General features: G+C 33.0%; 1 protein-coding gene and 1 long non-coding RNA gene across 2 annotated transcripts; one reads left to right on the forward strand and one right to left on the reverse strand.

Annotated features, from left to right (window-relative positions):
• Positions 1-779: 779 nt before the first annotated feature.
• LOC148597216 (NPC intracellular cholesterol transporter 1-like) lies at positions 780-15,038 on the reverse strand. The gene is made up of 8 exons (XM_088563900.1): positions 14,868-15,038; positions 11,431-11,578; positions 10,024-10,603; positions 6,563-6,701; positions 5,195-5,448; positions 3,067-3,161; positions 1,288-1,448; positions 780-829 (listed from the first exon to the last, which is right to left on the reverse strand). Exons 1-8 carry the CDS (start codon positions 14,964-14,966, stop codon positions 824-826), a joined length of 1,482 nt encoding a protein of 493 aa, XP_088420026.1. The 5' UTR covers positions 14,967-15,038; the 3' UTR covers positions 780-823.
• A 2,965-nt stretch (positions 15,039-18,003) lies between these two features.
• On the forward strand, positions 18,004-22,774 carry LOC148597217 (uncharacterized; the record flags this gene model as incomplete). Its single annotated transcript, XR_015919133.1, is given in 4 exon segments — positions 18,004-18,160; positions 19,912-20,013; positions 21,490-21,535; positions 22,674-22,774. It is a non-coding gene; the product is annotated as an uncharacterized LOC148597217 (long non-coding RNA).
• Positions 22,775-24,951: the final 2,177 nt, after the last annotated feature.

The following is a 24,951-nucleotide window of genomic DNA, read 5'->3' on the forward strand; positions in this document are numbered from 1 at the left end:
TAACAGATTATCCTAAAGCCGGGAATATAGACCAGGAAAACTGGTAGTGTTAAGCATCCCTTGACATTCCATACATGTTGCTCATGTTTTTGACAAAACCGGGTTAAAACAAAAGCGAGAGGATACGACATTTATCGTTAACACAGTACACATCATATTGGAAACAGGTACACAGGCAAATATTTTGCACGTGAAAATCATGTTAATTGAGCTTCACGTGAAATTCATGTGAACATCACATGAAATTAATGTGATTTTCACGTGAAATTCACTTAACACTACTTTCATGTTATCAATTCATGTGAATTTCATGTGAAGACTCGATTCACCTGAATTTAACGTGAAATTTATCACGAAGTTTATTTGCTCAATTCAGATGAAAATCATGTGAAATTCATGTGAAAATCACGTGAAATAATTTTCCTGTGTACTCTTTACGAATAATATATGATTCAATATTTGCTTCTTTAATCTGTTTTTCCCTTAACTCCAGTTTGCTGTTGAAACTGCATTTTATTTGGTTGTCTATATTATGTATTTGGACAGTTTCTGACTCCTGTTTTCACGTTTTTTTGTCATATCTTTTGACGTCTTGTATGGTTCGTTTGTGTTTATGCTTTGGTAGTTGCGCTGACAGCTGATATTGTTTATCTTGCATTTTTGTATATTAACTGTTACATGTACAACTGATCTTAACGTTTGTATCTATCTTTTTACCATTTTTTGGTTTAAATAACTAGTAGATGGGCCTTAACATAAACAGATAGATAGCAACAATCGTCTATGTAACTTTTTAATAATTTGAACACAACTCCTTTCATCATCATACCTAAAAAAAAGATATAGATGTATGCATATTAAAACTCAATTATTCTGGACGCATCTATAATAAAAAGTCATCAGATATTTTTGACAGAACAAATTATCCGTCTTATAGAAAAAGAACGGGTGAATTAAAACAGACTCTGCTTAGGACCAGACCAACATTTTGTATTGTGCTATAGCTCACAAAAAAAAACAGCCCTTAGGTAGGCTCGTCATCCAACTCCGATACATTATTCCGTCTCAACGAGCCGACAGGTTGTCCTTGTATATATTTACCCTAATTATAATACCAAGTGATTGGCGGAAATGCAGTTACTACAAATACATGTAACAAAATGTTAGTTTGACTCGGTCGGGTGGCAAACCCATTATCCCTTAAACTCAAAGCGGACATTGTTCCTTAGACGAAATAGAACATACGTGTACATGTTTATACAAATGTATACGTATTATACAATGTACCTGAATGGCATATGAGATGGTCATGTTTGGGCTAGAGAAATTCTGAACAAACAATTTCATTTCTTCTTCCCATGCCCTAGCCATACCATTCATTCTAACATCCTGGTAGTTATTCACCAAAAATGTAATAAGAATTCCAGTAGCCTCGTTGTAATGTTGATCTAATATAACAAAATAATACAAACCAAAATAATTATACATAAACAATTTCAAAAGAAAACAAAAGTTAAGAGAGGTGTTGAGTATATCGTAACAGGTGCATGAAGTATAATATCTTAAAAAAAAAAACAAAAAAAACTAGAAGCTGACTTAAGGCGGTAAACCTAGAATAAGGGACACAACCCTTACAAATCAGTGGAACGTTTATATTCAACATTTTACATGTACATCAATCCCATGTGAGTATCGAAGTAACTTGGGCTTATATCATTCTGCTTTAAATGAAATCTTGATAGGCTTTGGTGAAATTGAATATTATATAAACATATCACTGATTTCAAAAGTTATTTCCCTTCCCCTAGGTCTACTTCCTCAATGTGCCGTAAAAAAGACACTCAAAATTAATTTCAAAATACCAGGTTCGTGATGGCATAAACATTTATTAGTTATTTTATAGTATCCTTTGATCCATCAATTGTTTCGGAGGAACAGATATATGGTATATGTACATTTTACAATCGTGTCATAGACAAATTGAAAGCAGAGGGCCAGAAGGCACCAGAGAGCGAGCGTAAGATAAACAGCGCCTGGTCTAAAAAAGCATTCAACGTTAACTTAGGTCTTTCGCGGCATTTGACAGGGTTCAAATTGCATATTCACATGAACTTCGTTGTTTCGAGGAATGTACTTTCGTTTTTATCCGCGAATTTCCGCCGCTTTTGAAGATTATCAGACTATAAAAAGCATATGATTTACAGAAATTGCAACCGTCACACTGACTTTAATAGCATGAAGCTATCATTCAGTTTTAACCTACAGTGCAGTCATATGCATGAGAGGTGCGTTTTTTGATTACATGCAACCATAAAAAATCGAGTAAACTATAAAGCATACGTCCATACTAGCCAGCAGAAATACAAAGATGTTAATCCACTGGGTTTTTCTTACATAGGAAATAATGATGATATAAAAAATAAAATATGATATGTGTGACGGAAACAGAGATTTACCAAATGTAGATATTTGTCTAAAAATATTTCATAAAAATATGCAAAAGAAAAAAGAATATGCATCATATTCACTTGAGTTTATAATACATCCATCTTAAAAAACGAACTAGCATGATTATTTATGAAACCATGTCGTTTTTAAGTCATTCAATATTTCAAGCCTTAGTGTATCTCAAAAATATTTAACAACATTGGAATGACCTTTTTGGTTTCTTTTGTCTACATTGTATACTGTAGGACTATGTAGTAAGTACTTTCGATTAAATCTGTAAATTTGTTAATATCTTGATCCCGGCTACTCCCGTTACTGCTACATTGTCTCCGATGTAAGGGATGGCTTCGAAATAATGTCTAACGTAAAAAGATATCGACTTTTATCATTTTCAACAAAACCCAAAACTACTTCGAACGTACAAACACAAGACAAAAAGCTAACCGATAACTGACGATTATAAAATATGCTCCCGCTTTTTAATAGCAGGCGTTTTCTTAGGTGTGGTCTAAAGACATTACCAGATATTTACAAGGTTTTTTAGAAGTAATCAATTTTCATCGATTTTATGGACCTATTGAATGAATCAATTCTATCTTTTACCACAAAACCTCTTACCTCCAAACCCCACCAACACTTTGTATGGGGAAATTAATTGACCGGATTGTGACCTACAGGACAGTTCAAGGTTATAATCGTATGAGCTTGGGTGTCTGTAAAAAACGTCAAAACATTAAACAAACTTGTTTATGCAAAGTTTATACATACAATTTACATGTAGTCAACATGTAAATATGTAATACAATAATTTTCTCGTTCATTCATAAACTAATAGAAATCGTAGGCTTCAGTATAAAGTACATGTACACACATGTTGTACAGGATACATGTACTGTGTACATGAATATGTATGTGCTACATGTAAGTGTGGAGCGAAATTCCAGATTACTGTTATTAAAATCTAAATGTTGAATCGTAACGGTCTAGATATTTCATCTTATTATCAACAAGTAGTTCAATCTTACATGTTATTTTCGATAGTTAAAAAGTTGTGCACGTACCTGTATACGTGGAAGTATAAAAGTTCTGTGAAAGGTTACATATACAGGTACATGTACATTGAAAATTTCAAAAGCGGTTTGAGGTCCATATATTATATTTTTTTTTATGGAATGACAAACAATTCACTAAGGTATGGAATTGTGTAATAGTCACTGGATTTAAAATCAAAGAGAAGAACAAAAATAAATGTCTAAATGCGTCAGACAAAGACATGTTTCCTTATCAATCATAATATTTCGTCTATCTCGATGTCATACATTCAGTTTTGAAAAAATTTACATTGTATATCATTAGAATTCGTCATGATCATATCACAACATTATTTGGTAGAATGATTTATCTTACTAGAAAAAAAAACAGCTAGAAGAAGCGGACTCTATCAGTGCACCCAGTATTATACACGAAGTGGTTGTGACGGAAGTCATACATGTATGCAGATATCTTACCGAATTTTAAATGCTTGTTTTTTTTCTGTCAGTTTTGTATATATGTGGTGTAACCCGACTCTTTAGCTTCGCAGTTGTTTATTGTCTTTCGTGTTAAGAAATTTCACTGACTTTTCACCCCTGACTTGACTTTTTATGAGCAACTCGGCGGCTGTTTCTAGCGGTGCATCTGGTCCATGCTCCCAGTTTTTAGTAGAGTCCGAGTTGTGTGTGTCTGCTTTTCATGTCTGATCTTTGTCCCTGGATTACATTCTTTTGATTACCGCTATAACCTTGGTCCCCTTGATTAATCTTCCAAATTGATGTACCAGACAAAAGCAAATTGTTCAAAAACGTTAATCGGTGGATATAAATATTATGCTTGAAAATTTTATCTTGAAAGGGAGACTCCGATTCAGAAAATTGTAAAAATGGGGTTCAAGGCTATCATTTTGTCACATTAGCTGAGATTGAACACACTTACATGTATCAAAATTTTCTAACAAAGACGGGTTTATAAATCTGACTGCGACCCAACTTCCTTTTTCCGCTTACACCGGCTACTGGCACCGTGAAGTTTGAAGGAATGATACTAATGTATAAGGAAGTTGAATTACAAATGTGACTTATAAATCACGAAACCTCCATTCTATCATTTTTAACACAAGTCTGGCCATTTATGTCGCATTGTTTTACCCTGGACAATTGTGAAGTGTTAATTTACGACATAAATGGCCAGCCTTTTGTAAAAAAAATAATGAAATGGGGTTTACGACATAAATGGCCAGCCCCTTGTAAAAAATAATGAAATGGAGTTTCCGTAATTTATTTCTTATTAATAGGGATAGTTTCGTTGTGTTTTTTTTTTTAATTGCACGAAATTTTGATCATGTGTTTATCACTTATTTCCACGGTTGTGGTCATACATGTAAGAGCTTTGAAGGACATCATATCAGAACTCAAAATATACTTTAACGAATTGAGTGTCAAGTTATTTCAGGGTTATAGACAGTCCATTGTTTATAGTTAGGGAAAAATAAGTATATATACATGTATATTATCAAAGAGATGACAAAAGAAGCTGTATATGTAAAACAATCCCAATGTTTTAGAAATCTAAAAGGGCAACACCTGCACTGGCAAGATATGACAAACACTATAATTACATGTAAGAAGCTTTGGTGGGTCCATCCTTTATATCCTGTTTCTTTTGTGTAGCTTCACGAGAATACAGAATTGTAAATATTGTAAATACTCACTTAGAACATAGATTAAAATGGTCAAGAAAATCTGCTTCTACATAAAATCCCCATTCATCCATTTTCATTTTCGATAGATTGGTAGAGTTACTCTGCCAGTACTCCAAGATACTTCTGACGTCACAGTTTGCGTTTGATGGTCCAAATTTGTTGTCATCAAATCCAGCTGGTTTGTAACAAATATCTCTCATGTAGATTTTCTTTCCATGGAAATCACTTGAGATGTTAAATATTGCATTTTGTAAATCTAATACCTGTGGAACAAAAAACAAAAAAACTGTAACATAACTATAGTTTCCTACCATTTGTAAGAACTTTTAAAACATACATACACTTTTTGTCATGACATGGGTTGTGTCCTTATTACATGACTTATAATGTACCTTGTTCTCTTTCCCCGTATGGGAAGAATTTTGATTAATTTGTACATAAATCAAGATAGGACCAAAGACAAGCAAAAAAAAAACCCCAAACAAACAAAAACACAAACAAACAAAAAATAGAAAACTTATATTAGGGACAGTGATAACCATATATGAAACATGAATGCTCAACATTGTACTGTCGGAAGAGGTAGGAAGTGATTTTTTTTTAATTTTAAACACAAATAAAGAGAGTATCCTCTACTAGTCTTGCATACTCATATTGGTCGAGACATTAGCAATCAAAACAACAGTCTGAACGTCTAATGATAGATGTCAAATATACATGTAGCTCTATATCATATATTTAGATTCAAGTGTAGCATTTTTATACATGCATTATATGTGTTTGTTTAAACTCTAAATCGTTCACCTTATATCGCATGCCCTATATCACACACCTAGACCTATATCGCATACCCTATATCACACCTATAGACCTATATCTCATATCCGATATCACACCTATAGACCTATATCGCATGCCCTATATCATACCTCGAGACCTATATCGCATGCCCCATATCACACCCCTAGACCTATATCGCATGCCTTATATCACACCCCTAGACCTATATCGCATGCCCTATATCTCACCTCTAGACCTATATCGCCTGCCCCATATCACACCCCTAGACCTATATTGCATGCCCTATATCACACCCCTAGACCTATATCGTATACCCAATAATATGATGATATAGGAGTCTTGGTTTGAAACCACATGTGATACAGATTTTGACATGTAATATTCTGTATATCCCTTATAGGCGAATCTTAAAATCATATTAAATACGAAGGAAAAAAAAACGTATATGTTAAACACTCTTTATTTGATGTAAGCAGACTTGTATTTTGCTTACTCGATATAAACACAAATGTATACTCGAAGAAGATTCTGATCGTTTATATTCCTTTTCCAAAATGTTTGAAAAATAACACATACCATATGAAGGAACTCGTTATCGAACAAAGATGTGAAATTAGTAATGTCGAATACAGGTGCAGGTGGAGGGGCATGGTGAACGACCTTTGACCTGTTGTTAGGACGTGTAATGACTATCTGCTCTTCTCGGAACAAAGACCTGTAAATAGAAAACAAAAAATACCATTTACTTTTAATTTTGGTTTTTGTTTTATTATTTTGTTTTGTCAGTCTGCTTGTTTATTTGTAATTTTTTTTTTTTGTTTTGTTTTGTTTTGTTTTGTTTTGTTTTGTTTGTTTTTTGTTTTTGTTTTTGTTTTTGTTTTTGTTTTTTGTTTATTGTCATTTTGATTTTGTTCATATTTTATTATTTATGTTTTCTTTCATTTAAATGAAGCACCACAATTCATAAATATTGTCTTACCATCATAGCATTTGGTACATGTACAAGGAATGTATGCAGCAAATGTATTTTAACATTTTGGAATAAAGTATTCAATTAAATATATATGTGTTTCTCAAGTTTCAGCTATATTTTTTTTTCATCATTAATGTATCAGTGAACTATCAAATGTTCCTCGTGCAATGCATTACGAAGAAATCAGTTTTTAACCTCGGAGTTTCTCTCGGCAAAACGTCACAACACATTTTTCTTGTGAAGTTAACCGTATTGACGTCTTCTGTTGGCGTGATAGTCAACATGCACAAAAATGTAATCAGTTATGACGGGAACGTTTTTCAGTTCAATTCATGTATCATACATGTACATGTATTATACAAGTCGATTAATTTTGAATCGTAAGGTTTATATAATAATGTATGCCATAACAAACGCAAGACACTTATCTCAGCTGATTGATATATTGACCAGTTATTGTCACATGTATAAACAATGTGATTTAAATAAAATTATTTGCACGTGCTGTGCTTGCCATGCTAGTGGTTCAAGGCACATGTATTGTAGGCTGTATTTGTGTCCCGACGCAGTTAGGGTTGATGACCGAGAATCAAAAAAAAAAAAAAAAAAGGCAAATACAGGATCAACTATCTGTAACACTTTTATTAAATAATCAAAACAGTCGGTTCAACTGGGCGTATGATGAGACAAATTGGTCCCTACGGAAATCGATATTGGCCCTGTGATGACAAACTGGTCCATACGGAAATCGATATTGGCCCTGTGATGGCAAACTGGTCCGTACGGAAATCGATATTGGCCCTGTGATGAACCGAGAATGGAAAATGAATACAAAGCGGGCCAATACGAACATGGAAGACAATATCAAAAGTTATGAACCAGTTTAGACTTTAATATCTATATGTGATATGGCACATATATTAATATTGACTAGGACAATGGAAAATATAATTACTTATGTTGTGCATATAAGGGTCGCTTTTTACGTCTTACTTAATAAATGCTACATGTACATATACATATTGATGCGATATTTAAACCCCCTGCTGTAATATTTAACCCCGTGGTGTGTTATTTGAACTCCTGTTACAATCAATTAACACTCTGTTATGATATTTTACGCCCCACCCAACCCTCTGCGGGAACTTTCTTCCTTGTTATGATATCGCCCCTTCTCTGCTGCGATATCTTAACACTCTCAGCGATATTTCAAACCCTCCGTTATGTTACCGTGCTACGATAAATCTATTCCCAGTTATGATATTTTAACCCCTTGCATCGATATTTTAACCCCCTTCTGTGATATTTTAACCCCCTTCTGGGATAAATTAACCTCCTGTAGAGGGAGTGTTAAAATATTATATAGTGGTTATTTTGAAATAAATAATCCCAGTGTCAATATTTGCAAACAAAGTATTCACCTCGAGGTTAAGATATCATATGCGCGAGTCAAAATGTCATATGACACCGGGCCTTTACCGAAATTCCGTATTGGCCCTGTAGATCCTCGTATTGACCTTATGTTATGAAATTATAGATGAGCCATCTCCGTATTTAGTCAAATTCTTGTTGATTGATAATGAATGGTACATGTACATGTATCACATAAGACTCGATGAATGTTGTTGCTATGATAAAAAGATATAGAGACTAATAATTTAAGTGCAGGGCATTTTAGCCTTGTAAACAAAATATATTCTATGGTCATCAGTCTGAAATATTTGCTTCGGTATAAATTTGCGACAAGAAACACCCCAGACAGCTAGCTTCCGTTGGACCAACGTTTGCTCATGGTTGGTTCATTGGATAATACTTGGAGTCGCCAAGACAATGATTTGCCTAACTTTGTCACAGTGGGGCAATGCGTGGTTTTTGGAAATATTCTTTTTTTTCTGATTTATTTTCACCAAAATGTTATGACGTGACAAGCAAATGGCTAAAAATGCTGCTTTAAAATTGTACATATTTTCATTCTTTCAAAGTATTCCACGTTGACCAAATATTGCTCCAAAAATTTAATTTTGTTGATAATCATGGATAATAGCTTATTTAAGTATCTCCCCCAATGCCGTTTTGAAACTGAAAGCATAATACACTTTTTCAATGCATTAATTTCTTTAATTTTTATTTAGTACTTCTCCGACAAAGAATCGGGCAAAATGTATGTAAGGTGTGGCACATGAAGAAAAAAAAAACGCAGAGATTTTATTACATTAACCAATAATTTTACCAAATAACTACACGAAATAACCATCACGGTGTTGGTAAAATTTGCCTTTTAAAGATATTGATTGGTCAGATTTAGTTGAAATGCACTATGGAAAAATGGCGGGAACATTATCCCGCACTCTTTCCTATATAAGCAGTAAAAATATCTACGTCACAGATACTTCAGGATAAACTTGAATAGCTTGTTGGTTGTTTTCTAGATGTACTGAATATATTTTAGGCAAAAATGACTAAACTGGGGAAAATGACGTGCCACACATTTCCTGATTCTTACACAGAATGGTACTTAAATGCAGAATAAAATGCAAATTTTTAATGTATGTGTTTAAATTACCAGTGCTTCTATTATCTGTTTTTAATGTTTTTATACATTATTTTAACTATGATCAGCTTATCATTGCTATATTCTAACTGAATAAAATTTATATCAGACAAACTAAGTGGAGATTTGAATAATTTCATGCTAATGAGTGATTAACATAAGCACTCTGTTACATATCAAATTGTTTTTTGTTTTTTTTTGTTTTTTAATTTCTTCAATCATTTAAAATTGTAATTGTTTTAACAGGCAAAAGGGGACCATCGTCGGGCTTATGTCGGGCAAACAATGAGTCAACTTAGCTCAAACTTCTTCTTAGAGTTCAAGTTGGCCAGTTCTGGGATTCATTTTGGCATTGTGTTAGGCCTATGTTAGCAAAGCTACAACGTTGGGCTAACGATGGTTGGAAGTAAGAGTGCTGTCTTGGACTCGGGGATCTCGATTCTTTTTAATCGCAAGCACCAATCATTTGCATTAAAGATAAGAAGATAAGGTGATGTAAATAGTGGAACCAACCTTACTTCTCCACTAAAACAACTTCCATGTGGACAAGGTTTAGGTTCCGGGGTAGGAGAAGAAGGTGTTGTTCGGCAGTTTTTATGAGAACATCTCCCTGTACAGGGCATAGTTTTCGGGTTTACAGGAACAAATGTTTTATTTCCCACAACGATGTATTTTGCGTCGGTGATCTTGAAATCAATACTAAGTGGCACCACTTTATTGGCGTTGACAGTGCTAAATGAGTGAAGGAGTTCCTCTAGCGTACAATTAGTCTTTGTGCAAATTAAGTCAAACACCGTCAGAGTATCACTGTTATAAACGTGAACATCTTGACATGATTTGAACATATTCATTGCATAATCACGTGATATGTAATAATCTACTGACGTCACTACCTTTAATTTGGTTTTCGAGTCGATATGTGCTTTTCCTTTTGCTACATTATTCTGATATGAATCACAAGCAAGCAAACAGAACATGCTTACAAAATTGCTAAAACAAGTCGGACAATTCGAAAACAATTGTTCAACTCCTTGTAGTGTTTCGTTGAAAGCAAATAATTGGTCGGCATTGCAACACGTCGACGGCTGGTCGTCTGAAGGCAGATCACATCATATTCAATTCAAATAAATAATCTATCATATGCTAGAGTATGTTGTAACATGTACTAATTCCTCCAATAACCACACTAAGAAATCGAAATTTTTGTGGCAAGTAAGAAACGTGAATATAGAAAAAAAATACTGCTAATTTGAAAGTTATGTTTTATTAATTTCTTCGACTCTTTATGCATTTAGTAGAAGTTTTATAAATACTAAACAGAAGGTGAAATATGCATAATGTTATCAAAAACTATACAACTATATTTTGTTCAAAAAAGTTAAGGAGGTAAACCTAAGGTAAGGGACATAACTCATGAAATCAGTGATATATTTGTATAATATACAATTTCACCAAAGACTTTCAAGCTTTTCTCTGAAATAGAATGAAATCAGTCTAAGTCACGTTGATGCTTACATGAGATTGATGTAAAAAAATACATAAACGTTCCAATGATTTCTAAGAGTTGTGTTCCATACCCTAGGTCTACCTCCTTAAAGACCATAACAACAGCTTTAGTTTGTCGTTTTGTTGTTGCAATTTGAAAAAAAAATTCATAGATTGTATTTAGAAATAGGCACTTATGGTATTTATTTGGTTGAATGTAGATTAATATGAATGTAGTTTGTGGTTTATTTTTCTTCTTTTTTTTTTTCGACGAAAAAAAAACAGATTTGTATCTGTACAAGACTATACATGTAGTTACAATGCAGCTAAACAGATTTCGCGTATGTAAAGGGACAAATAATCGTTTGTTGGGTTGGTTTCTCTGTGTCTTGTATTACCTCAACGCCGCTTTTAACGTAATTAACGCCATACTACCTGGTACCATAAATGGACAGTAATGACGTAGTATATTCACTGCAGTCTGATTGGTCAGCAACAAAGGGAAGTTATTATTGGCGCAATACAAATCCCCACACATCGCATACGTCAAGCATTGGCCCCCATTTCGCGGTTTCTGCAAACCCTTTATCAAAATACATAAAATAAACATTCACCAAACACATCGATCGTTTAATTGCTAATAGAACTAAACAAATTAACATAGACGATCTACCGAATTCGGGAAAAATTCACGAATACAGACTTTATTACGCGGGAAATACTTTTAATGGATTTAAAGTAAACAAAAGATGGCAATAACAAAGAAATGCTCTTACTATCTTCAGAATAAACAAATAAATAAATAAATAAAATAAAATAAAGAGAAATAAATAAACGAAAAGAATAAAAGAATAAAAGAATAAAATGGCGTCAATGTAGATCTTTTTGGAATGCAAAAAATGTTTCAGACAAAAGTTTTGCCATTTACATGAACGACAAAAAAAATAATAAACATATTAGCTATAAAGAAAACACACGACGTTAAATGTTTGGTTTGAATTCCCACATATGTTCATGTGCATCTGATCTCTCATGAAAATTTAACTTGTTCTTAAAGTTGGACTTTACCGGATGTTGTCAGACTTCTTTTCCTTGACAAAGATGTGTCATGGTAATAACACAAAATGGAAATTTATGATGCATCATGTTAATGTAATTGGAAGTAGCTAACTTAACATTGATCGGTGCCCGGATTTGTAAGTTTCGACATCATAAATTTTGGATAAAAAATAAATTGAGAACCAGAATAAAAAAAAAATAATAAATTAATAAAAAGTAAACGTTTTCAACGTAAAATAATTATAGATTATTTCAGTGCATTTTCCATATTTCCATATCGGCCTGTGTAACAAAACGAGACTTTTATACATGCATATAAAATCCTAGAGATCTGATCGAGGGCTGATATGGACTGAGGGAGAGGATAAGGAACAATGTAATATCATTATCTTTTATCACGTACATGTACATTTGTATTTGAATGTAACAAATTATTATAAATTATAACACGGTATTTTCCATGTCATACCCATCATCAGCCCTATATATCATGATATCAACCCAAGAGCCTTAATAGGCTCGACGGTTGATATTGACCATGGGCTGATAATGGATCTAATATGGAATGACATGCTATATACAGTGTATGTATTAACCACAACTTATTCGTTTCTTCATGAACTTGAGCTTGTAAAACGCAAAAAGCAGCAGTACATGGAGATTCAGCATCGAAACCAGCATTCATCAGGCAGTGACTTTCCGTAATTACATGTAATTATTGAAACCAAATGCTATAAATGGACACTGATCGATTTAACTAAACAATCGACGGCTGGATATAAGACGTCAGAAGATATGCAAAAAACAGGAATTACATGACTGTATAGACTTCACCCGCAATTTGAGAACTGAAAGATCGGTAATTGGTAAGTAACACTAAAGTTCACAATCTGAGTGTAATTACCGGTCGTCGTACTTTCTGTTTTCTATTAAAAAAATATATGTAGATATATATAAACTCCGCGATTGAGATATCCTCAAGGCGTTCATTTTTTGATAAGTTTTGTTGTCATCCGACGCCGTTTTGAATGTAGTATTCGAACAAATAACAGAAATAGCAGACAATGTCAGGGACGGTTCCAGGATTTTAGATTAGGTGGAGTGCACAATTAAAATTTTGCCGAGGGGAGGGAGAAGAAAACATTTTTGAGGTTAAATTTTGAAATATTCTTCAGGAGTGGGTGTAATGTAGATATCTTTTGTGGTAAAATGAGCGAGAAATTAAAGTTTCAACCTAAAACCACCTAAATCTATCTCTGACAACCCATGCTTTGCAAATTTTAGGGGGTGGGTGGGTAGGGAACGCCCTTAATAACGTGGTACATGTATTAATCGGAACCATTTGATATTGTCCAGACACATTTGATAAAAAATTCATATCACACGGTTAAACCAATTCTTAAGATTTTAATATAAGGGTACATGTACGTGTATATAAGTATATGATATTTTGTGGAACTAACAAGAAATCAATCAGGTGATTCCATATCTGTGGGCTCTGACGTAGCAATCAAGCCATGTACATGTATACAAAATGGGTTTGGGAAAAGCTTACTTAAAATTTTTAACTTTAAATGCGGCACTCGTATTCAATAGAAATATTTACCAGTTGAGAAAGAAGTATGGAACCAAATATATTTTTGCTTAAATAAGCACTCAAACTTTATTTTAAGAGACCATTATTTTTAAGAATGTTGGAATGTTTTTTTTTATCAAATTGACATGATTAAGTAAGTTTGAATTGTACAGACATTTTATGGTTACATATATTTCACCCTTGGCATGATTCTTAGCTTTTTTAAACTTCGAACGTAAAAACAATATGTTACAGATGTTGTTTAGGTATACATTTTAAGTTTTCTAAAGTTACAGCCCAGACACGAGATTGTCCCCGAAAAAACATGAATTTGTCATTAAGGTCAGAGTTCAAGGTCATTGGCCATTATCAATGGTACGCGACACATCGCCTTTAGGTGACAAAAATTGTGATCTACCCACATGCTAAATATCAAAAGCCAACATCGAGAGACAAACAAGTTACAGTACACGAGTTTGTAACGGACGGACACACGGATACATATATTTCTGGGCGGGGCTCTAGTTAATCCGCGGTACTTACATGTAGGTGAATGTACAAGTCAATAAATAATTAAAAATTAAAAAACACAGAAAAAAACACAAAAACAAAAACAAGAACAATAACAAAACAAAACAAAACAAAGAAAACTGTTAAGTATCATTTGAGTTTATATGAAATGATATCTCCAGTGTTTTGGCTTTCAACATTGAAGCTAAGAACCAGTCGGTATGATGTGTGAGTTGTTTACCTTTGCATTGAATGCATAAGAACTAGCTACTAGAAGAGGCAGTGTATATCAGATAAAACTGGTTCTTCCATATTTCGTTATCTCAGTAAAAACCAGTAAAGCTACATGTACATTGAACAGGGTTTGTAAATCTCGTTTTTCATTCCGGGATTCCTATATAGAACGCATTGAAGTCCGAGGACCTATCTCCATTTTATTGTTCCCTTCCGGTATCTCGAAGCCCTGCATTACAATTCAACATCTCCTATTTATTGCCCTCCTTAACATGTAGAATGTTTTTTATTGTATCATTTTTAGAAGAGAAAATTTTCGGCATTTAATACTTGAATCAATGTCCTGTAAATGACAAATGTCAATGCATTTGAATGTTGGACTTGTACCCATTCCCGTGAAATCGCGCAGTCATATGACGAGACTTACAAACAATAGAGGCACATTGACATGGTTTCATTCTGGGTTGTATTTCGTTGAATATGACATACTTACCAGGTTTTCATTATTTTCTTCAAGTAACAACATGATCGATGATGTCCATATTGAGCAAAAAATTAATACACATGTCCCTAAGCGACAAATTGTAATCATTGTTTCAATGGCTGATCGTGAAGGACTATGGGAAACAAAATCTGTCTTATCACCGATTTTCTAATGATTCATGTACATGTACAAATCGTGTGTGTGTGTGTATTATTTTGTTGGCACCGTAAATACTGATAGCTAACATATGTCCAATCTTCTAAATGTGTGCTCTTAGAACAAAAATTAAAAAAAAAAAAACTATGCACCAAGAGCAGATTATATGGATGGCATAGCATAATATGCATTTTACACTTAATGTCGAAGCATTCTCTCATTTTTTTTAATTGTCGCTCTTTGAAATGATTTCGAAGAGAATTAATCAAAGGCAACAGAGTTATAAATATAAAACTGTGACAATCTATATGTATTTTATCACAAGTAAAGTAGTCAACGGGAGATAATCAAAGCTTGACATTGCGTATGAACATCCAGAAACGAAAAAAAAAATCCCAAACAGGACGATGAATTTTCGATTCTTTTGGAAAAAAAACAAAACAAAACAAAAACAAACACAAACACACAAAAAAAGACGAAAAACGAAAACAAAAAACGAATTAAACAAAATAGAAGACAAAAAATACCCTCCCTCAAACTATAATCAACAACATACCGAGTCTTATGGATGGTATATGTCACACAGGCACATGGATCCCGGATTTTCTTCCTTTTTTTTCGGGAGGGGGGGGGTCCCAAGAAAATCGAAAATTCATCGTTTTCACTTTAATTAGCAAGTTTTGACGAAAAATTGGCAATTTTTCGCAATCTTGACCACGCTCCTCCCGAAATTCATACATTATACCATACTAACGTATACATTTATATTCAACTTTTGGAGAAAGAAGGTCAAAATTACGAAAAATGACATAAATATCCCTAGAAAGTTAATTATTGCATTATTTTATTACATTATTCTATGTAACGTTTTACTTCTATGAAATTAAAAGCATAAATTCGAACAGACTGTTCCGGAATTTAACAAACGTAATTACAATTCATTTCGGGCGTATATGCTAACATACATTGTACATTTGTAAATGCATGCTAAAAAAATATTGGTTACACTACTTATTGGAGTGGGAGAAAAATAATTTAAAAAAATCTGAAAATTACATTGCACATCTAAGGCTTACATATACCGTGTATACGTATCAGGGCTAAAAATGGGAATTTTATACAGATACGTTTTCCTGAACTACAGCAGAGGACGCTTACCCTACTGGTGCACCTGGTCCATGCTACCAGTTTTTAGTGGAGTCCGAGTTGCTCATTCACTTTTGTTACTTTGTATGTATGATTTTGGTTACTTTATGTTCTTTGTTGTGTATGTCTGTTTTCCATGTCTGGTCTTTGTTCCTGGATTACATTCTTTTGATTACCTCTATAACCTTGGTTCCCTTGATTACTCCTACACAAATACGAATTTAAGAATGAAATCAGTGTCATCTAGAGGTGCACAAGATCAACACATGTTAATGTTAATGATACACAATCGGAAATTTATCTTGTCGGTTATGTTCGTTTCCGTTTCACTGCTTGCATACATGTACATGTAATTTTACACTGAAAACCTTCATAAACCGTACCTTGAAAGGAGCTTGAATGTAATTGCGGAAAATGTCAAATTTTAATGACGTACCATACAGTGTGCCTTTTTGTCAGGTTTGAATATTCAATGAAGGAAAGACTGATCTAGAAAGGGGGGCTTTAACGGGAGTGAACATCCCACTTTTACACGTAAGCTATAAGATTTTGGTTTATAATATAGAAAAAAAAAAAAAAAAAAAAAAAAAAGGGCATAATTGTGGCATTTTTCCTTAAGTCAGACAACCCCCCCCCCAACCGCCCCCCCCCCCACCTCCCCCATTTTTGAAATTTCTGGATTGCCTTTCACATTAATAAATACATGTTAGTCCTTTTAGGAAGTGAGTTAGAATAATTCTATTATTGTTGTTGTCGTGTAAGAAAACACTCTAATTCGTAAAATTCCGATATCTGTTTACTTTGTAGTGAACCTGTGTAAAATTTACCATTTAAATCATTAACGTTCAATATCTTTATCACCCGTATTCAAATACCTAGCTATTCTTTCAAGCAATCGTTAGTAAACTAAGTACAGGTACATTGTACTACACAGTCAACATTGTAAAGGTTAGGATTTTAAATTTTCCATGGTGGTAACAATTACTCCGTATAAATACAAACAAATGCAAAAAGACTAGTTTTATCTTAATAAGTTGATAAAACCTTTATCACACATCTGCATTAGTCTACTTTAAAGTCTTGTTTTAGCCTTAAGACGTGTATTGAGCACTGCAATCCTACAATAATAATGTACCGAATTCTTCCAACCGATATCATCTTATCATCTTACCAGTTAAATAAATATTTAACTACACAGCCATGTCATAATCAGGCAGGCGTTATACAGAAAAATCAATCTAATTTGTACTGAAATAATTTTAGGCATCATTAAAACGCTTAAAATATACATGTATATGTACATTTTACGTAATGTTTGCTCAAAAGAAAAGAGCTTTCAGTCTGAAAGTGTTTAAAAAGAAAACAATTTCCTTTTTTATAATGGCTGATACATGTACATTTATGTACATTTGTACCTGTACATTACGTGTTACTATATACTAATGTACAGCCGTTTGAAGGAGATCGAATCACAATTTATATCTGTATACATACATATGCAACAATGGCGAATCATGAGCGGAAGGTTCCTGTGGGGTTCGAACATTCTCCCTATTGTTGATTTTTTTTCGCTAAGTGATAAATATGGGCAAAATGGTTAAATTTCTTGATCGGAGTCTTTTCAGATATTCAGCACTATCCAAATCGAACAATTATCGCGTCTGTGGTACACATGTGTATTTAAAGTATACCACTGAAAAAACAAAAAAAACAAACAAACAAAAAACAAAACAAACAAAACAAACAAAAAATAAACAAAAAGAAAACCCAAAAAAAAACAAAAAACAAAAATTATAAATAAAATAAAAAACTATGCAAAAATGAACATACCCAGACATAATCAAAACCACCTTACCCTTACATGAATTTGTACTTAAAAGGCTTGACGGAAACATTTATCATTGTGTATTTAACGGTACGTCCCCCTTCAATATCTTGCATTGATTTTATTGATATATTAGTTTAAGAACAACTCTATCAATATGGAACCACGTTATAAGGTAAGTAACTGTATAAGAACATTTCAATTGTTTCACGCTAAAAAATTGTACATTTTGAAATTAGTTTAGCTCAATATGAATAAAGGGAACGTTTAAGATGAATTTTATATGATTCTTTTAATTCTATCTAATACTTCTGACAATAATTTCAATTGGGTTTTTCCTTTCATTAGCACGGAGAATGTACATTCGGTTTGATAAAGAAATTAATTACAATACATGTATATGTAGAAAAGTTCTCAGAGTTTATATACATTCCATGCCTTATAATTTTCGTTCCGTTCTTATATTTCATATATGTACGAGCCCGATCTTATACATGTAAATGCTCATGATTGTACCTGTTTATTTGGATACCCCAAATCCAGCTAACCCCTTATTTTCACATTTATCAATTCAATACGGGACAAATCATGATATACATGTAGTTTATACATAAAAAGCGCCAAATGCACACGTACATGTAGTACACGTTGATGCACGTTTTATTCGTATATGAATATTTACATGTAGTTATTACAATGCTATACATGCATGTACATTGTACATGCACTATTTTAAAGCTAATTTAAAGTACATGTACATGAATCTACATGACACAACACAGACTTATAATAAGACCGTGCAATTTTGTTCCTGGTTGTTTATATTTAAATTGGATATATTTATAGACATGTATAATGTCCGCGGCTTTAACAAATTCTTAAATTGTGAATACTAACGTATAAATTTTCATATTATTGATAAATGAGTAAAAAATTAACGCATTGTCACCAAAGAATTTCGTGAATGTATAAAATTCTTTTCTATTGTCGACAGCTGTTCGATTTCACATTTCGCAAATGATTAGAATGTTACTTGCAAACATGCATGTGTGTTTTTTTTTAAGTCGCAGTCTTCATTATAATCAGACCTGTTCGAACTTCATGAATATCAACAGTTACCAGTACATTTCGTTTCTCATTTGGAAATATGTATCGAAAAGCCAGTCTCAGTTTGTCATTCGGTTGTTAGACTTTCGATCCACAAATTAAATAGATTTTGTAATATTTGTATAAAATTGGCACTTTGCAAGAGTTACCTTTCTTGATTTGGTTGATTTTGGCTGGTTGTAGTAGGATATTAATCTATGAATTTCTCAAAAATACAAATCTGAATACAGAAATGATTAACATTACATAAAAAATGTAGCATATGTATACCGGAAAGGCGTCGTTTATTCGGTGGGGTTTTCTACACCATGAATCACATTTGCAATTGGCAGTGTCTTTATTTTATATGAACTGTTACTTAAAGGAATTAAAACTTCATTCATACATAGTGATTATCATTAATATTATTATTATTATAATAAAACAAATTGGTTTAACAAAATTCTTTACATAAAGGGAAATTGCTGTAGTGAGATCAATAATGAAACTTTCTCACAGCACTAGAAAAGGAAATTAGTGCATGTTAGTGAATTCTACAGTCGGAAACTTGACCTGTAGATTACTGTCGACATCGGGTAAAGGATCATTTCCAGACTGGTCAAATTCAACGAACCGTTAAAATACAAAGTTAAAAATTACAATTCGATAAGAGTAAATTATTTCTTGAACAGAAATACTTGTTCCTCAAAATACAATATTCTTACATGTACTATAAGTGTAAAGATGAACAGATGTCGACAGTAAAAATGAAACTCACTTTACAACTCTATATTGACAGTGATAATGTACAGTTTTGTTTCCATGTTCACGTTTTTATAGCTTCTACTTTGGTAATGGACATAACATAAAGGTTTATGATGAAGACAGCACTGACTTTCTCTCTGTTTGCACTTCTTCTTGCCATCAACGTTTACAGTCAAGGTACATGACACTATAGCTTAAACAATGGCGGATCCAGGAATGGGGTACCATTTTGTAAGAAATATTTGATAACATCGGGTAAAACTTGAACACAAAATAGCAAATACATCTACATGTACATGTATTAGTACGGAATCCCCTTTTCTGTAATTCTCTTTTTCAGATTTCTGGATCCGCTCCTGTTAAATAATAAATCCGTAGTTTTAATTTTATTTAAAGCATAATATTTACATTGCACATGAGTGACATAAGGTATGTCTGTGAACCTACGGTAGGTGTGTTTTACAAGTAAGCTTACAATGTAAGGTATGTCTGTAAACCGACGGAAGGTGTGTTTAACATGTAAACTAACAATGTAGTTGATTATATGACAAACGACTAGCAAGTATCAATGTACCTGTAGTCTAAAACACAACTTTAAGGAAGAACATTCATTGCACACATTCCTTTCATATATTCTGTTCAGGCTGTAATATCTTGTCTTTTAACTATGCTTACGTGTACGACTGCTTTATGATTTACCCATCAAAACATATAAATATACAAGCAGAGCGTAAAGAAGTTTCATGAATTCACGAAAGACATGCCAGGAAGGTTTCTATTTTTCCCAATTACATTTGCACAAGTACATATACATGTATAAGCGAATGTATTAACTTGCACATTTAACTCATCGCATTTCCCGCCATTTTATCACTTGGTTGTCAGCAACTATCGTTGAAGTACATTTGTACCGATACTTATTCAACCAAGTCTTTATTTAAGGCGCATGCAGTTATACAGTTCTGTAAAGTTCAAATTTTACAATCACCATTTGAGAAATAATTTAAAGCTTTTATATTTACCTAATGGAAAATGTGTTACACATATATATATAACGTATACGTGCATGTTGATGTTAGCTTCGTCTGATTCGTCTGATATTGATCAGCTGGTTGACCATGTAATTCATGTACTCTACATTACTTCGAATATCTATTTAATAATTTTCTTGGACCTCATACATGTACATTAAAAACAAATTTGACAAAATGTATTTTTGAGCGATGGAAGCAGACGACCGTTTTCGCTGAACATGTTTCATACCCTGTCATCTCACGCTTTACTAATGTGGTAAAGATCATATGCTCCTTAACTCCTAATTTTGAAGTGAAAATCTCCGTAAATACATAAAAAAAAATACAATATGTAGACCCATCTTGCAGAATGCACACGGAATTCAATATCATTATGAACTTGTACATTATTTTTTTGTAAATGTACCAAATGCTAGTGATTACAAATATTGCATTTGTCACTATGGTATTTTATTTTATATTCCTTTTTTTAACATTTGCTATGACCTCAAAAACAGCGACCGTCCAATTCGAACCCAGAACCAAAAACTCCAGAAAGAACATTTACAACATGTACTTACATTTTTAACTATTTCGTTTGTAGACATTGTTGTATTGTTAAAGTATTTTTTGTCGTCAGGTAACGTTGATAGTGACAATGCAGCAGCCGCCAATACACCTAACAGGTAAGTTACGTATTTCTTAAAAACAAACAAACAAACAAACAATGCAGCAGCCGCCAATACACCTAACAGGTAAGTTACGTATTTCTTAAAAGAAAGTCATGTATGCAGATGCATAATATAAATATAACTCATTATCCTATATCTACAAAAACGCAATCAAGTAGAAAAAAAAACACAAAACAAAAGCAAAAACGTGAATATTCATATTTTGGTAAAGAAGTCCTAAAGTAGGTTACTCAGTAGCTTTTAAAAGATTTTCTACACGTGTTTGAAAAAATATCGCGCAACACATAGGCTCTCATTTTATTTCCTACACAAATTTACATGTGTATTTAACCCTGTATAGTGCATATAGTGCATTTTGCAATAACAGAACCTGCGCGGGCAAACTATGTCTTCTTGGTGGTCTTTATGCTAATGTGTTGATACCCTCTTTTTATACGCTTATTCTTATTTAAAAGAGGTAGACCAAGGGTAAGAGATATAACTCTTGAAATCAGAGATATGTTTATATCATATTCAATTTCACCGAAGTCTTTCAAGCTTTCATTTGACACTGAAGGAAATCAATCCAAGTTACTTTAATGCTGACATGAGATTGATGTAAAATGCTGAATACATACGTTCCAGTGATTTGTTAGAGTTGTGTCCCTTACCCTAGGTCTACCTCCTTAATACATATAATCAACAATAATATGCATACATGTATATCTTATTCGAAAGTTACAAGTCGTAAATGACTTGTTGGTTAGGCACTTAATTATAGTCAATAAATAAGAGGAGTCGATGGAAACCAAACATTTGAGAGAGAGCCCAGGAAAACATAAATCTGGAAAATACAATGTAGGAACACGGAGTGAAGTTGGCGGGGTTTCTTTAAACCAATTTTGTTATGAAGGTGATTATTTCGGAGAATAGTGTGAATAGAGAGAATGATAATTGTCTGAATAAAATGGAGGATAGAAGTGAAGGGGAAACTGCCACTGCTCTCCTCTGAACATGTACAACTTTTTTCACAGTTGTATATATGAACTCAACGTCTATAGATTCATGCATTTATACAATGTAGCCACAAATTATCAATTTGATACATGTACTTCATCTTATTAGTACGGAATGTTTTGTTTTGTTATTTCAGTATGACCGTAGGTGCTATAGCAGCCACAGCTGTCCTATGTTCTCTTGGTCTTCTCATATGTGTGGTGGGCGTGGTGTTTAGTTGTAAACAAGCGTGTCAACGTAAGATGGTGCTTGTACATGTTTGCATATACTATTTACGTGTCATTCAGTCTTAAGGTCGGGTAGTGCAAATGTACAGTATGCATGTTATTTACCGCAAAAGTAAGACGGAACGGTTGTACAGTGTGCATGTCACCCAAAGCAAAGGTCAGATAGTATTAATGTTTAATGTGCATTTGTACATGTTCTAATGTCAGATTGTACAGACACACGCTGTGCAGTTGCGATCACATCTAACTTCTCTTCAATTCGGTCGGAATCTGTAAGAAAAACTGATCTACGACAGGCGATAGAACAGAAATCATGACAGATCCCGAAAGGGTCTGACAGAGGCTGTCCTTGGTCAGGACACAATTTACCCTATTCGTTAACATATCCTGACAGAAACTGTCCTGGTCGTGACAAAGAAATAGGAAAAGCTGTTCTAAACTGTCATACCCCTGGAGAGTAAATGTATAATACTATTCTGCGTGACGTAATTTAGAACAGGAAATGGAAAATATAAATGTGACGTAATGTAAATTATCAAATCCGATTAAAACAAATCTTGATATTGAATGACCACTCGATCGTGGTTCATTTCCGAAGGTCGGCACTCATGTCCCAGTCACTCATCATTCAAATATTATCATTCTTTACATTCATAATTTTATACATGTGTACATTTTGTCATAACTGGTCAATAATTCTGTTTCAAGTGTAAAAAAAGTTTAATGTTTCAAAATTCTCACAAAGTTCAAGATTGATAAAGTACTTTTAAAGTACATTGTGGCCTCAAATCATTCTATTAAACAAATGCTAAAATTGACAATTTTAGCATTAAAATGGTCGATCACTGCTACCTATATAATTTGGTCAAAGGTCTTTGCAATGTCATTTTGTAGCACAAAAAAACATGAGTGTGAGGACTTCCAGTTGACTTGAAGGTCTTAAACCAATGTAGAAATTGTTAAAATTAGTTTCATATAAGTGACTGTGACACCTTCATTTCTAAAAATTGTATTAGTACAAGATTTTTTAATTCCAATGGGTGTCATATTATTGACAAAAATGCTAAATATTTCCATATACCTCTCAATGGGATGACTGCGACACATAATTTTCAGTAAAAACATTTTTAAAAATGTCATATTCTTGCAAAATATATGAATGCGAGCACAAATGGTCTAAAATTAATTATTAAAATACTGTTTTTTTTCCATAAAACTATCGTGTGGGTGGCTGCTACACATATATTTCAACCAAAATTCTTAATATTGACATATGTATGTAAATGTATTAGTGATAAGGGTCTACATTTATTGATTAAAATGCTTTTTTTTTTCAATAAAACTATCATGTTGATGACTGTTGCGCATACATTTCAGTCAAAATTCTTTAAAAAAATCTTGTTCTTGCAAAACGTATGAGTACAAGCACTTTTAATTTTCATTAAATTAAAAAAAATGTATAAAATGTAAAAATTGTTGATATAAGTATCATACTGGTAAATGCGACACATATATTTCAATCAAAATTATAAATGTTGACCCATTTTTGCGAAACGTTTGCGTGCGAGCACCTTAATTTCTATAGAGGTCTAAAATTATTGAATTAAATGTTGAGTTTTGCAATCATACACATCTTTTATTCAAAATTCCTTTTAAAGTGTCATATATCTGCAAAATGTATGGGTGCAAACACTTTTAATTTTCATAAGGGTAATTAAAATATTGTATTAAATGTTTAATTTTGCAATATAACTATCGTGTGGGTGACTGCGAAACATACATTTCAGTCAACATTTTTTTCAAATTGTCATATTATCGTAATATACAATGTATATGAGTGTGACCATTTTTTAGTTTCATAAAGATTCTAAAATCTTTTTAAGAAATTATTAAAATTGTCAATATAAGTACACATCATATTGTATCATATTGGTAATTTCAACACCTGAATTCCAGTTCAAATTCTTTGATGTTAGGGCGTAGCACCTGTTTCGATAAGGCTAGGGCTGTAAAAATAATGTAGTTCACACATGACAAGGCTTCCCGTCGTACAAATCGTAATTCGGGTGCTACGCCTCTTTTTTCTTTTTTTTTTTTTTTGAATCATGTATACATACTCTTATGTAATTCAGTCAGAGATTAATTTTTAACTGGTGTTTGTCAGAAACTGTCAGGATTCTTTCTAAT

Source organism: Perna viridis, chromosome 15 (assembly GCF_037379345.1).
Source record: "Perna viridis isolate PV_CMFRI_1.1 ecotype Kerala chromosome 15, ASM3737934v1, whole genome shotgun sequence".
Taxonomy (NCBI): domain Eukaryota; kingdom Metazoa; phylum Mollusca; class Bivalvia; order Mytilida; family Mytilidae; genus Perna; species Perna viridis.